The sequence below is a fragment of the Phytophthora sojae genome (assembly GCF_000149755.1).
Source record: "Phytophthora sojae unplaced genomic scaffold PHYSOscaffold_2, whole genome shotgun sequence".
Classification (NCBI taxonomy): domain Eukaryota; phylum Oomycota; class Peronosporomycetes; order Peronosporales; family Peronosporaceae; genus Phytophthora; species Phytophthora sojae.
This window is the reverse complement of record NW_009258116.1, coordinates 3,446,585-3,461,319: the sequence shown is the minus strand read 5'-3', so window position 1 is coordinate 3,461,319 and position 14,735 is coordinate 3,446,585. Positions and strand designations below refer to the sequence as shown.

The 14,735-nt window shown below is 56.2% G+C and overlaps 6 protein-coding genes across 6 annotated transcripts; 4 read left to right on the top strand and 2 right to left on the bottom strand.

Annotated features, from left to right (window-relative positions):
- Window positions 1–2,092: 2,092 nt before the first annotated feature.
- Window positions 2,093–2,491, top strand: PHYSODRAFT_386027 (hypothetical protein; the record flags this gene model as incomplete). The annotated part of the gene is made up of 1 exon (XM_009520843.1): window positions 2,093–2,491. A coding segment is annotated over one exon (399 nt), but the record flags the coding sequence as incomplete, so codon positions are not given.
- A 914-nt stretch (window positions 2,492–3,405) lies between these two features.
- PHYSODRAFT_478071 (serine protease V8) lies at window positions 3,406–4,632 on the top strand (the record flags this gene model as incomplete). Its single annotated transcript, XM_009520842.1, has 1 exon — window positions 3,406–4,632. The coding sequence occupies one exon, from the start codon at window positions 3,406–3,408 to the stop codon at window positions 4,630–4,632; it is 1,227 nt and encodes a 408-aa protein (XP_009519137.1).
- A 459-nt stretch (window positions 4,633–5,091) lies between these two features.
- PHYSODRAFT_311068 (serine protease V8) lies at window positions 5,092–6,249 on the top strand (the record flags this gene model as incomplete). Its single annotated transcript, XM_009520841.1, has 1 exon — window positions 5,092–6,249. The coding sequence occupies one exon, from the start codon at window positions 5,092–5,094 to the stop codon at window positions 6,247–6,249; it is 1,158 nt and encodes a 385-aa protein (XP_009519136.1).
- Window positions 6,250–6,873: 624 nt separating this feature from the next.
- On the top strand, window positions 6,874–9,294 carry PHYSODRAFT_478494 (hypothetical protein; the record flags this gene model as incomplete). Its single annotated transcript, XM_009520840.1, has 1 exon — window positions 6,874–9,294. The coding sequence occupies one exon, from the start codon at window positions 6,874–6,876 to the stop codon at window positions 9,292–9,294; it is 2,421 nt and encodes an 806-aa protein (XP_009519135.1).
- An 887-nt stretch (window positions 9,295–10,181) lies between these two features.
- PHYSODRAFT_325024 (hypothetical protein) lies at window positions 10,182–10,538 on the bottom strand (the record flags this gene model as incomplete). Its single annotated transcript, XM_009520839.1, has 2 exons — window positions 10,182–10,332; window positions 10,441–10,538. The coding sequence occupies 2 exons, from the start codon at window positions 10,536–10,538 to the stop codon at window positions 10,182–10,184; spliced, it is 249 nt and encodes an 82-aa protein (XP_009519134.1).
- A 621-nt stretch (window positions 10,539–11,159) lies between these two features.
- Window positions 11,160–12,542, bottom strand: PHYSODRAFT_480534 (hypothetical protein; the record flags this gene model as incomplete). Its single annotated transcript, XM_009520838.1, has 1 exon — window positions 11,160–12,542. The coding sequence occupies one exon, from the start codon at window positions 12,540–12,542 to the stop codon at window positions 11,160–11,162; it is 1,383 nt and encodes a 460-aa protein (XP_009519133.1).
- Between the last annotated feature and the right edge of the window lie 2,193 nt (window positions 12,543–14,735).

The window sequence follows — 14,735 nt, the reverse complement described above, 5'->3', positions numbered from 1 at the left end:
TGGACCTCGCTCACCATTACTGACCCATGACGGCACGATTTGGCTGCAGTTCGGGATTTGGCAGCAGCGGTGTCAGTGTCTCTCCATCGTGGCATTTGGTACATGTAGTGCTGCCGAATGTCTCGTTGTTACGTGCACTGTCGTTGGTCGACACTCTGGACCGGTCATGACAGGAAGAACCCTTACCGTAGTCAATGATATCGCAATGCGAGTGCATTGATCTTGTCCGCTTGGCAGCACCACAGGCCGTTGATTTGGATCTCATGACGCTTGTGTATTGTCTCCATCATTTGTGACATTTGGTCGAGTATCTCCTGCATTCGTCACGACCCTACTGTTGTGCTGTTCATTATGCGGGTGGTACGCTAAGAAGGGCGGCTCGCGGAAGCACTGCCGCCTTTGAGTGGTTGTTTCGCATACATAAGCTGCAGCCCTGGTATTGCTGCTACTGATACTGCTTGCCCTCGTCCAAGACTCGCATTGCCTCCGTGTTTCTGCTGATGCTGCCGACCACGCCTCTGCCCTCATACAGGAACCACACCTTCTTCATGTTGTTGCGGTTGATGTTCACCACTTCGAGCTGCGTTGCTGTTCTTGTTGTCGGGTGGAGGTTGATGTCTGTTGCGTTGCGGAACGCTTTACCTTCTGATTGTACTCGCTCGACGCTGTTATATTCTGCATCAAGTGCAAACATTGCCTGGACCTTCTTCTTCTTACTAGTACAAGTCCCTCTTTATCTGGCCTGATTGGTCGAAGCTCCAACAGCGTCCTTCTTTCTCCACACCTCGGCGACTAGATTACCACAACCGGTACGTACTGCCAGCATAACTACCGTTACGACTACTCCAATGTTCCCGCCACTATTTGTGCCGTGCTCCCGCCATTCACATGAGCGCTGGCAAAGTCCACCAGGTCGATGCTTATCTTAGATAGTCGGTCAGTACGGCGCCGATCAATCCTCGTTTAAATGATCCGTAGATGTACTGGAACACGAAGAGATCTGAACAATCCACAATACTCACAATTGCCAACACGTACGGGTACTACAGGAGCGATTCGCACGCTTCAGCGCTCGCACCATGCGAGTTGCTTACTCAGCCATGATCCCCTTTTCAGAAACCCCAATCGTGCACTTCTTTAAGGTGTTCCAGTGTTAGTAGCTCTGCCGTCCAAATTGGCTTCATTCGGTCGAGCCGCTTGCGCACTGGGCCCACAAGTACCGGTTCAGTGCATGAGCTTTGAAGATTTCAGGTCAGTCCCCACCACTAATCACTTCCGCAGTAATAAACTTATCTAGGAACCCGAGTACCTAGTCTTTGAAACCCGTTCTCCACTGTAGACGGTTGTCAAGGCGCGAACGATACTTTTGTTCTCAGCATTGATAGCTGTTCGTGCCGATTTTCAGCATTCTGTATCGACTTACCTTGATGTATAATATTGACTGAATGAAGTGTGATCTCAGCTGAATAGAATCCGCAACGATACCCTCAAATACTGAGTAAGCGTCAAGGCGTTCGCTCCATTAGACCAAGGCCCCTCCCTAGGCTCCAGGCGGCCAGCCGCCAGTCCGGCTCGTCAATTGGTTGGCTTCCATGTCTGGTTCTAAATACGTTCCCACAACCCTTCCGTGTCCCCTAATCAGTTGTTTTCGCCATTCGGTTCGGTTATCGGCTTTTGATTGGCGGAATTTGCAACTGCCGCGCGCCCATTGGGCCTCACCAATTTTAAGTTTCCCGCGAAAGTCCAAATCCGCCAAAATCCCTCCATTTCCGCCTGACTGGCAGAAAAGAACTCGACGCCGACGGCTCCGACCGCTCCCCGCTTCCTCCTCTTCGCCCCCGCTCCAGCCCCAATGGCCCCCGCCGAAGACGCCAAGGCCGCGGCCGCCGAGCCCACGCCTGCCACCGCTGCCGCTCCCGCTGAGGAGACGGCCGCCGCCCCGGCCACGACGCGCTCGCCGTCCGCCCGCAAGGCCAAGACGGCCGCCGCCAAGAAGGAGGAGCCCGCTAAGAAGGAGGCCCCCAAGGCCAAGAAGCCCAAGGCCACCAAGGCCGCCAAGGCCGCCGCCCCTAAGAGCGCCGGCGAGGCCGGTCCGTCGTACTTTGAGCTTATCGTGGACGCCATCAAGGAGCTCAAGGAGCGCAACGGCTCGTCGCGCCAGGCCATCGCCAAGGTCGTGGAGGCCAAGAAGGTCAACTACGCCAGCCACCACCTGAACAAGGCCCTGCGCACGGCCGTGGACGCCGGCAAGTTCATCCAGGTCAAGGGCTCGTACAAGCTCTCGCCGGAGCTGCGCAAGCCCGCCGCCACCAAGAAGAAGAGCCTCAAGGTGTCGGACAAGGCTGACAAGACGGTCAAGAAGGTGGCCAAGGTGGCCAAGAAGTCCCCCACGGCCAAGAAGGCCGCGGCCAAGAAGGTTGCTGCCAAGAAGGCTCCCGCCAAGAAGACGGCTGCCAAGAAGGCCCCGGCCAAGAAGGCTGCGGCTAAGAAGGCCCCGGTGAAGAAGACGGCGGCCAAGAAGGCCCCCGCCAAGAAGACCCCGGCCAAGAAGGCGGCCCCTAAGAAGGCCACGGCCAAGGCCACCAAGAAGACGGTCAAGAAGACGGTCAAGAAGACGACGGCCAAGAAGTAAATTGCTTCCCATGTCTCACTGCTACTAAAAGGTCGGTGATTTTATTATGGGTGCGCAGACTGCGCTAGCTACACTACACTACGTCGAGCGCCAAGCATGTCCTGCTCCACCCTTCCCTCTATCCCTCGGTGTTTTTTAACACCACCCATTTGTACATCAGAAATTGTCCTTTAGCTCACGGAGCCTCTCTCTGTCTGTTTGTTTGTCTGCTTAGCGTGCACACCTTTGCTATGAAGCTGTAGAGCGTGTCGAGACTTGTTCTCTGGCTCGAATCAAGTTGCGTCGTCGCGTTGCGTGTGGAGCTTGTTTCTCGTGACTTTGAAGTGGCAAGACACGGTAGAGCTTTTCATACCGAGCACATCGTCGCAGGAGTGGAGGGCAATAATAGTTTTTGGTGGTGTGTGTGCTGGTGTTGGTCATGCTGCATCGCGTTTTTCGGCGGGGAGAAGTTTGCTGCACTTTGCTGGCTGCCAAGCTTGCGTTGGACTCCAGCACGACGAAACCACCTCGGGGGATACTTCAGCATTAATGCAGTGGCCAAGCAAGTGCCGCTGGATGCTGAAGGAGTAGTGCCGGTGCTTCGAAACTGCTGCGCCGGGGCGAGCAGGAAACTGTTTCGGAGCTTTTTGCACAAGACACGCTGCCAATTGGATCGGCCATTTGAGCTCGGTGCTCCACTTGAAGGCCTCGAAGAGATCATTCCCGAACTTCCATCGTCGGACCAACAAGCAACAACAACAAGCAGCAACACTTCCTTCCAGCAGAGAAGATCGATGACACGCCTGCTCTATCGCGCGGTCGCTTCGGCGCTAGCCCTGACAACGGCTCTGTCAACGTTCACGACTGCACAGTACTCCAACACCAGCAGCAGCAGCAGTGCCGATGTCGCCCCTGGAGTTGAGGACGAGAACTTCGGCGTGGGCTGCGGTGGAGACATGGACTACCCGACTACCACGGACGACTCGACCGTGCAGCCTCGTTACGCCTACTTGGTCACGAATCCGTTGGCCGATTTCATCTCGGTGCACTTCAAGGACTTCAACTTGCCCGAGAGCGACTACGTGCAGGTTCGCGCGGCTGATCCTGCAGCCAAAGACACTCGCGTGCTGCAATACCGCGGCAACGACACCAGCGGGGCCTTCTACTCCGATGCGCTCTCGACGTCGTCCGTCATTGTGGAGCTCTTCACTGACGCCGCGAGCTCAGTGGACTCGGCCAACGCGACTGAATGTGTTGGCTTTGCGGTCGACAGCTACCAGTACTTGGGCCAGGCTTCAACTCTGAATGGGTCCAAGGAAGAAGTCTGTGGTGCCGACAACAGTCAGGAAGCTCGCTGCTACGAGGGCTACTGGAACGCCTTCCAAGCGTCCAACGCCGTGGTTCGCCTGCTGATCAAGAAGTCGACGGGTTCTTACTTCTGCACGGGCTGGCTCCTTGGCAGCGAAGGTCACCTCATCACGAACCACCACTGCATCTCGACGCAAGCTCACGCCAGCAACACCGAATTCGAGTTCATGGCTGAAGGTTCCAGCTGCGGTGTCAACTGCGCCAGTCCTCGCTCGTGCCGCGGAACCATTGTAGCCTCATATGCGACGCTGATCTACGCCGACGCGACGCTCGACTACGCGCTGGTCAAGTTGCCGTACAACCCGACGGGCCAGTACGGCTACCTGCGGCTTCGCTCTAGCGGCGCTGCTATGAATGAGCGCGTGTATGTGCCGCAGCACCCGGCTGGTTGGGGCAAGCGCATTGCGATGAAGTCCGACAATGGATGGGGAACTGTGACTTCGCTGAGCATGGGCGGCTGTGCCAGCGATCAGGTCGCCTATTACCTCGACACGCAGGGTGGATCGTCGGGCTCGCCTGTCATCGCTTGGTCGGACAACTCGGTAGTCGCTCTGCACCACTGCGGCGGTTGCCCCAACACGGCCATTAACAGCTACAAGCTCATCAACGACATGAACTGGCGCGGAATTCTGCCTGCGAACGCTCGCGCGTAAACTCCCTGGACCAAAGTTAGCTTTCTACTGACACGCACAGACTCTTCCGCAAGTCACTACGCTGGACGTCAAGTGCCACCTAACTCATAATGCATTTATCTTCAGTGCATCTTACGATATCGATATCTTGATTCTTGGGTCATTTTTGGGATGAAGTCGCTGCACTTCGCAAATGCGAACAGACAATTTGACTTAAAACTATCCGGTCATGAAATAGTGTGAACTGGGTTTCGCTGGGTGCTTACATCAAGTACGAACACCATCCCATGTTGGGCACGATCGCATTTCAGAACTCATTCAACGCTGGAATTGCCAAGCTTGCGACTCTGGGCGGGGGACAGAGCACTGAACATGGCATTCCGAAACCTTCAACTTCCACGACATCAAGTCGACCAACCTTCAGCCAAGTGCAAGAACTGAATGACTCGTTTACTCGGTCATGTCCTTCTCTCGGCGGTGATGCTCTCGGCAGCATCAGCTCAGGACTACTTCAACTCCAGTAGCACGGCTGCTGGGGTCGAAGACGAAACCTTCGGCGTAGGGTGCGGTGGTGACATGGAGTATCCCCCCACCGATGAATTCACGGAGCAGCCGCGGTTCGCCTACCTCATCACGAATCCGGTGGCCGATTTCATCGCTGTTCACTTCACGCACTTCAACTTGCCCGAAAGCGACTACGTGCAGATTCGTCCAGCGGACCCCGCTTCGAGCGAGACTCATGTTTTGCAGTACCGAGGCAACGAGACGAACGGGTCCTTCTACGCGACTGCACTCTCGACTTCGGCTGTGATCGTCGAGCTGTTCACCGAGTCGGCAAACCACCCGCAGGCCGTGAACACGTCGCAGTGTATGGGGTTTTCGGTCGACAGCTACCAGTACTTGGCTCAAGGATCAACACAGAATGGCTCGAAGGAAGAGGTGTGCGGCGCAGACAACAGCCGAGAAGCAGCGTGCTACAAGTCGTTCAATACTGCCTTCCAGACTTCCAACACGGTGGTCCGCCTGCTGATTAAGAAACCCGAAGGTGCTTTCTTCTGCACGGGATGGCTCCTGGGCAGCGAGGGCCACCTTGTCACCAACCACCACTGCATCTCGACCCAAGAGCATGCCAGTAACACGGAGTTTGAGTTTGACGCTCAGGGATCTTCTTGCAGCAGAAGTTGCGCCTCTGCTCGCGCTTGTGGTGGAGATATCCGCGCTAATTATGCAACGCTGATCTATGCAGATGAAGGTCTCGACTACGCCCTCGTGAAGCTGCCCAGCTATCTGGCCAGAGAGTATGGCTACCTACAACTTCGATCAAGCGGAGCTGCCATGAACGAGCGCGTCTACTTGCCGCAGCACCCGGCAGGATGGGGCAAGCGTATCGCGATGAAGTCGGACAGCGGCTGGGGAAAGGTGACGTCGCTGTCGATGGAAGGCTGCGCGCGGGACCAGGTTGCTTACTACCTCGACACGCAGGGAGGGTCTTCGGGGTCCCCACTCCTTTCGTGGTCGGACAACTTGGTAATTGCTCTGCACCACTGCGGTGGGTGCCCCAACACGGCCATTAACAGCTACAAACTGGTGAACGACATGCGCTGGCGGAACATCCTCCCTGCAGACGCTGCTGTGTAAGAAACAGCATAGCCTCTCTCTGCAATAGTAGTTGCTATCTATCCTTAAGCTTTATCAAATGCATATCTTCATTTTCCAAAAATCGCCAAAAGTTTTGCTAGTTGCCGCCTGCCCAGAACTCTATCGGTATCTTTTGGTTTAGGTGGAGCAAATCGGATGCATTGCCGAGATACCCTCGCTGACATGCGTTGGTAGGAAGAGGCTGCGAATTTTACTGAAGCGGGGACAAGTCTGTAGCCTCCCAGTGCGTCCAGTGTGTTGGCTGGTCACCACCACGATCCCATTTTGGTTTGGCTGGAGGAACTTTCAGTAACTCCCTACGAAAACTGCCGGAGAAAGCTACCACTTCAATGCTCTCGGTTGGGACCAAATCACCGGAGCGAAACAACGACGCTTGATCTTCGTTTTCGGTTGGGTGCACGTAGCTTGGTTGGGTTATCAAATGACACTTCCCATCCGTTGATGCCTGCGGAGTTTTCCAACTCCTCCTGGGGCTTGCACCTTGTGCTGCTGTGCCGTTGAGTTCATATACTCGGGGGATTGGGGCCTCCTCCTTGCCTTTCATTCTCGAATCCACCTTCACGAGCCAACTCAGCAGGAAGAAAAGAAAAAGACCGAGAGACAATGACCCGTCTACTCCACCGAGTTGCGGCTTTTGCAGTCGCAACGTGGGCCGTCATCGCCCATGCTCAAACAGCAACCAACAGCAGCGGCACCCCCGCTGGCATCCAGGCGGAAAACTTCGGCGTTGGATGCGGCGAGACCGTCGCGTACCCGGCTTTCACCGACGATTCCACGCCTGAGCCGCAGTTCGCGTACACGATCACGAATTCGCTGGCGCAGTTCGTCTCCATCCACTTCACGGCTTTCAATCTGCCCAAGAACGACTACGTGCAGATCCGCGCGGCCAACCCGAGTGACCCGGAGACAACAGTGCTGAAGTACCATGGCGATGATGCAAGTGGAGACTTCTACTCCACCGCACTACAAACCACATCCGTTGTTGTGGAGCTTTTCACGCAGACCACCGACCCCGCTGTGGGTGCCCAAGCAGTCAACACCTTCCTCTGCCTGGGCTTCACCGTCGACAGCTACCGATTCCTCGCCCAACCTGCCAACAATGCCAAGTCCCAGCAAGAAGAAGTGTGCGGCGCTGATGAGAGTCAACAAGCTGTGTGCTACTCGTCGTACACCGAAGCATACAAGGCCTCGGGTGCTGTGGCGCGCCTGCTGATCCACAAGTCGACGGGCTCCTTCTTCTGCACGGGCTGGCTTTTAGGCAACGGGGGGCACCTCATCACCAACAACCATTGCATCTCGCAGCAGGCCCACGCCAGCAACACGGAGTTCGAGTTCAACGCTCAGGGTGCGACCTGCAGCACCAATTGCAACAAGGGAATGGCATGCGGCGGCAAGGTGCGAGCTCGGTCTTCGACACTCATTTACGCCGACGCCACGCTCGACTACGCGCTGGTGAAGCTGCCGATCAACCTGTCGGGCGAGTATGGATTCCTGCAGCTCCGCCAGACGGGAGCTGTACTCTCGGAGAGGATCTACATCCCGCAGCACCCGGCTGGTTGGGGCAAGCACATTGCGATGAAGACGGACAATGGATGGGGCAAGGTGACGTCGCTGAACACGAATGGATGTGCCAGGGAGCAGGTCGCTTACATGCTCGACACGCAGGGTGGGTCATCCGGCTCGCCTGTCATTGCCTGGGCGGACAACGCCGTCGTCGCCTTGCACCACTGCGGAGGCTGCCCGAACACGGCCATCAACAGCTACAAGCTCGTCAACGACATGAAAGCGCGCAACATTCTGCCCAGGAACGCCGTCTACAGCGCCGCCACTTCAGCTCCGACGACTTCTCCTCCGACGCAAGCCCCGACCTACGCCCCCGCTCCCACTACCAAGACGAAAGTGGATGGCACGATCACATCGACTGCTACCTTCACATCGATCGACTACGTGGATTTCAAGCTCTCGTCGGATGCAGTTGTCGAGCTGGACATCCTCTCCATGGAGGAGAAGGCAGGAGGCGGATATGTGGATGTAAACGGCGACTGCAATGCCGGATACCTCGACACCAGTATTGTCCTGTTCAGTGCCAACACTGCTACGGGTGCCATGACCGCTGTTGCTGCTAACGACAACGCTCCTAACGGATACGGCAATGGCGACGGATCTATCAGCTCTGCTGACTCATACTTGTACCTGCAACTCACGGCGGGCAGCTACCGATTGGCGGTGAGTGCGTCGGGGCTCACACCGAAGCAAGCTGCAAACAAGCAAATGCCCCTGTCCCCGATGGTGCGCGTGTGCGATAAGGGCACCTCGAACTACGGCAGCTACCGACTCACGATCAGCACCAGCGCGACTGTGAAAGTTTCCGGACCGGGCAGCTACATCGGCTCGCAGTGCAAAGTCGTGTCTCCGAACGCTCCGTACTCGCAGTGCCCCTACCACCTCGAAGCCGCTGCTGCCTATGCCACTGGTGTTGAGGGCTCCATTGTTCGTAGCTATGGTGCAGTGTCCGTGGACTACATCCCGTTCAAAGTCCCCGCTTTCAACCGAATTACAGTGGAGGTGGCGTCATACGGAAGCGCGGACGGCACGAACTTCATGGATGTAAACGGAAACTGCGAGAGCGCGTACGTGGATGCAGTCGCCTACCTCTTCCACTCCAACTCGGCAGGTTTGTCAGCCGCGGACCTCGTAAACTCGGGTGACGACGACGATAACTTCGTCAAGCGGACGCACTACCGCTCCATCAGCTTCCGCGATCCTTACCTATCGCTGGCACTTCCGGCCGGAGACTACACGCTCGTTGTGGGCCGCTACCCGCTAAGTCTCGAAGACACCATCGCACGCGTCAGCCGGGCTTCGGCCGACAAGCTCACCCCGGAGTCGTGCGGCAAGAAGTCGGACCGCGGCAACTACCTGGCCATCTTGAGCTCCGCCGACAAGCTGGACATCACGTCACCCGGTTCATTCTCGGGCAGCAGGTGCCCCAGCGACGTTGGGAAGCAGGTGTGCACAGCCTAAAGGTGAAAGGGAAAGACGGTAATTCACACTCCAGTCCACGCTGGATGTAGCACTCCGTTCCAGCGTAACGGAGACAAGACCAGAGCTAGTGAGTGATCGCTCGCTCGCTGACCATGAGAGAGAAACCCAGCGTACATATCGTGTCCCCATTGCTTTGATCATCAATACACAATGCGTTCTTTTGCCTTCAACTTGTCGTGCGTTCATCATTTCGGCTCAAAACAAGTAGTACTACCTGTGGGCTTGACCGGCATTCCCGGGCCGACAGGGCGGCTGGNCCCGCCACCCTGCGGGTGGCGGGGCCAGCCGCCCGCTCGCCAACCAAAAAATATTGTTTGCAGCTATCTCACATGTACTCCAGCTGAAAAGCTGTACAAGGCGCACGGTATTGAGCACACAACGACGTAGTATTGGTCTTGTTATGCATGCAGCGGCATGGCTAAAGGTCGGACACTCTCTAACATTGATAATAAGTACATATTCGCTGAGGTTTTCCTATGTTACCATATTAGGTATCATTGGACTTAGCATGTCACGGCTTGTAGACGCTGTATCAGTTAATGAAAGAGGTCGAAATTCCTACCGTACGCTAAGCCTCGCGCCAAATGACGTGACACCTTGACCACATCGACCATCTCGACTCGGACGCGCAGAATTTTAGCTGCTTGCTTGATGGCAGCGCAGTACGCGGCGGCGGTGCCCCAGGCATGGTCTTCGGGACTGGACGTCCACATATTTCGCCAATGAAGAGGGCCCAACAACAGCGGCAGGCTATGGCACGCCCTGCTGCACGGTCCAGAGTAGCGTACGTGCGCTTTGGCAAAGCCAGCACCAAAGATAATGTTCCAGCGGAACACCCGCGGCCTCTGCGGCCGCCACACGCTCCTTCAACACTTCCCCACTTCAGCGACCACGTCGTCGTACTCGTTGATCCCAGCCGTCGTCTGCGGTGTGCCGCGCATGTGCATTAGCACCACCGGAACACGCAGCTTGGCGACAATAGCAAGCATGTTTTGGTCGTTCAATCCAGCCGAGATGCTGTAGGCAAAGTTTCCCCCGCTTCGACAGCTTGTCGGGCCCCTGCCGCTTTGGCCGTGTCAATGGGGATGGCCTCATCGCTCTTCGCTCTGCTCGCGGAGCACGGACAGCACACGTAGCATCTCCTCCTTCAGTGTCACGGGCTCGTCCCCGCGGCGACTGGACTCCCCACCGATGTCGATGATGTCCACTCCAACGCGCTTCATCTCCAAATCCTTTGTACCGCAGAGGTGACTGTTCCCAGCTCGACGCCGTCGCTGAAGCAGGGTCTTGCTGCGTGTTGTGCGCTGGCAGCTCAGGCACCGAGGCAAGGTAGCACTGCTGGCTGACCTGCATCCTCCACATGGACCCCAATAGCATCATTCACGAAGCCGAACAATAAGCCTACTACGATAGCAGCATAACCATTGAAGACCATGCCGCAAAACGTCAGGTTTTTGGTCAGCATTACTGTAGTAGACATATATCACACACGTACTTCTCTCGTCACGGCCACAGCGTGGGCATCGGAATCTAACAGCGCGAGCTCGGTGAGAACGTTGCCCTCGCGAAGAGCTTCGTTCTTCCAAACACGGATGTCAACAGTCGGCTGTTGCTATTGGTCAGTTATTCTCGGGGTGAACAGTACATCTGTCAGTACAGCAAAGCGGTGGTCAACGGTGCATAACGGTGGTCAACGGTGGCGCCGGTCGCAGTACAATCCCACGAATTCCGGTCAAGCCCCTACCTGTGGCTGATGAGAACTCGAACAACTAACTTCCTCGCGTAGGATACCAAGTAAATAGTTAATTGCGCTTAGCGTCACTCCTCTAGTTACTCTTACTATTTTACTCACTGGTCTGGTGAGTGAGCGGCAGGTGCGAGACTCGGTTCGAGAATTTGCCTGTCATCTCATCGTTCGGCCTCACGTCAATCCGCGTCAAGCTGCAGTGGCTGATGGGGGCTCCGAGCTGAATGATCTCCTTAGGCACATCGTAGCACTGCGCCATACAATACTGGATAAAGCTGGTGTGCGCGATGATGATCTTGAAGTTCTCCAGCTCGCCCTTGGGTCCCCGCACCAGCTCGTTGTCTCCGTCCCACCGGCAAATGTTCTGGAACGCCATCTTGTGCATCGACTCGCGGTAGTCGAACCGCTGGAAACTGTCCACGTTCTTGGGCGCGCCGTCCTCCAAGAAGCAGCACTCGTACTTGTTACTGATCCACGGCATGGCTTTGGCGAACACCGCGGCCGTCTCCACCGTTCGTCGCAAGCCTCCGTACACCAACGTGACACTCGGGCGGCCATTCCCGCGTCCTTTAAACACCTTGTTGAAGAATTTCGCCGTGATCTGGGCTTGCTCTTCTCCACGCTTGGTGAGTCTCTTGTCTCGGTCACAAACCCGGAAATTAATGTTCTCGGTCTCTCCGTGCCGAATGAAAATGAGGTGCGTAACCCCCCGAGGAGCTGCCATCTTCTTGTTGAGCGGGTTAAGCTCTGGCTGCGTAAATTTGGGGAACAGGACGTTGTCCACTTGGTACGTGCCCTCCTTGATCTGGAACGGGGACAGCGTGGCTCGCCCCATGCACTTGTGCAGCAGCTGCGGCTCCATCGGCACGCGGGCCGCCACCTGGATCGACCACCACCAGAGGAACATGTCCTGCTTGGTCTGGAAGCGGAGGATGCTGGTCTCGCTCCTGCCCTGGTACAGGAAGTCGATTTGCATGACATTCTGCTTAAAGTCGAGGAACTCGAGTCTGCTGGAGGCGACGGGCACCAAGGACCGTTTGCGTTGCACGGTGTCTTTATACTTGCGCAGCACCAGGATGCCGTGGTACAGTTCCGCCCAGCATTTGGTCCACGTGGTGAGGCCCATTTTCACCCGGCGGGTCTCCATGAACCCGCAGAGCACGAAATGCTCGCGTCTGGCGGCTTTCCGCACGGCGTAGTCTCGGGAGCCCACGGGGCACTCGGGCCGGTCTTCGCTGAAGTAGAGTTCTACCTCGTCGATGGTGTAACGACGTGTGGTGGACCCGTTTTGGGGCACGGCCCGGGCCATCGGCGGCGTCGGGTAGTGCGAGTCCAAGTGCGGTCTGTGCGTCTCGAGCTCTTTGGTGCTGGCGAAGTGCACGGTCTTGGGGCTCTTGGCAGGCTTGGTAGGCTGCCGGTTGTCCACCGGTAGAACGGAGTAGGGCGCCACGGCGGCCGTGGACGCGACGGGCACGGGCATGGCGGACTGTGTGTGGGGCGACTGGCCTGCGGAGCCCTGCGCGGTAGACTGCAACTTGCCAACTGACGGTTGGGGACCTCGTGGACCACGAGTCGTGGTTTTTCGCTGGCCAGGTGGTCGGTCGGTAATTTACGCGGTATACATGTACTGATGCCCATAGTGAACCAAAGTGTAAGGACCCCGGACCAAAAATTCCGTGAAAATTACCGACTGTATACAGTGGGACATCGGTAGACGCGAGTGTCTGAACCCATTTCACAAGCTTCAACTCCCGTGTCTAATGTGTCGGGGCGGGGCGCGCTTCAGCTTTTCCCCACTTTCGTAGCGTGGATGGACGGTGCGAGTTGTTGGGATGACCCTGCACGGCGTCTCTGTCAGAGACGCCGTGCAGGGGCCGAGACGAACAGAGACTCTCTGTTCGTCTCGGCCGCCGTTTCTCAGATCGAGCGCGTCGAAGCTCGGCGCCGTGCCCTTACATGAGTGCTGGGCCCTGTGGCAGGGTGGCAGGGTGGCGGACGGACGCTGGCCAGAAAGAAGCTCCTATGCGTCAAGCGCGAAGAACGTGGGGCCGGGCGACATATCCACCGGAGTGGCGGGTGGGTTTCCGATGGTTGTCTGGGGATCTTCCTACCTTGCCTGATTCAGCGTGGGTGCGTGTCTCCGGCAGCAATTCACAGCACTGCATCGTGAGCAGGTGTGTGTCGGTCCACTTAGCGCACAAAACTAGCCGCGGACGGGGTAGGTACAGCTACGTGCTCTGGTGTCGCAGCGGCACCAGTGTGTTGGCACCACATCAGCTTGGCAGCGAAGTGAGGCTGATGGAGTGCCGCACCAAGTGAGAGACTTCGCAGTGAGTACGCTAATTTAGCGCCGCTAAGATTCGAAGATCCAACTCCGAGGCTGGAACTCAACCTGAATTTGCTTTTAAGCAACTTATTGACACCTGTGACTCCTTAATCTCGTGCTCGCATTGATCCGACAAGTTGCTGCTGCGAAAGCTTCGAGCACTCGCGGCTTTTAGCCTTGTGCTGGCTGATTTAAAAATGCCGCATCCCGAAACTGCAGTATGTATGATTGCTGTGCGGGGGTCTCGAGTACTGGAATTGGAATCTCGAGGAATGGAGCCGTTTGCTATCATTGACAATATATTAAATAATTGAGCTCTTACCTGTAGTAGCACAACCTTTCAGTTTATAATGTGCAGCTAACTCAAGCTTCGGTGTGGTTCTATCAAACATAATTCTGGTAAAGTATGAAGACGGAAACGTTGTTCTTGGCTGTTGTAACTTGCGTAGCTTTAAATCGAGAGAGTACTGTAATCCTGGCTACCGGTGGACACGCCAGCAGCAACTCACGCTGGTCTTACCAGCCGCGAGTACTTAGTTGTCCATCGGAAATATCGTTTTCACTGGGCATTTCTCCCTTTACACACTGCGCTACATGTATTTCGACGCGCTCGATCTGAGAAACGAGCGCGGCGAGACGCGAGTAGACGCCATACAGGGTCATCTCAACACCTCGCATTGTCCATCCACGCTACGAATGTGGGGAAAAGCTGAAGTGCGCCCCGCCCCGACACATTAGACACGGACGTTGAAGATTGTTGCGCCAGGCGAAATGGGTTCAGAAACTCGCGTCGAGCGGTGTCCCACTGTATACAGCAGGTAATTTTCACGGATTTTTTTGGTCCGGTGATAGTCCGGGCTGCTTACACTTGGGTTCACTATGGTCATCAGGTATGTAATGTATACCGCGTAAATTACCGACCATCTGCCTTGCCAGCGGAAACCACGAAGGGCTCAGTTGGCAAGTTGCAGGCAACAGCGCAGGGCTCCGCAGGCCACTCGGTCATAGTATGGCAGCGACCGCTGTGTGTGCGTGCGTCCAACCCGTCCCGGATGCAACCAAAGACAACCTGCTTTTCCCTGATTACCATTCTTGGACTTTTGGCTGAAGCGCATACCTCCAGTTGCTCTCGCACGTAGGTAGCGATCTTCGCCCAATATCTCATTCCCCAGGAAGGCTCTTGCACCGCTCGATGGATTTTCACAGCATCTGCCGTGCAGATTCAGCGAGCGTTATGCAAGTGCGCAACTTGCAGTTTTACCACCCATAAACTTTGACAACATTTGGTCGTACCAATTTCAGTTTTGGTCCATGCCAATTCGCCGCCTTTTCAGTCGAAAGTATCCA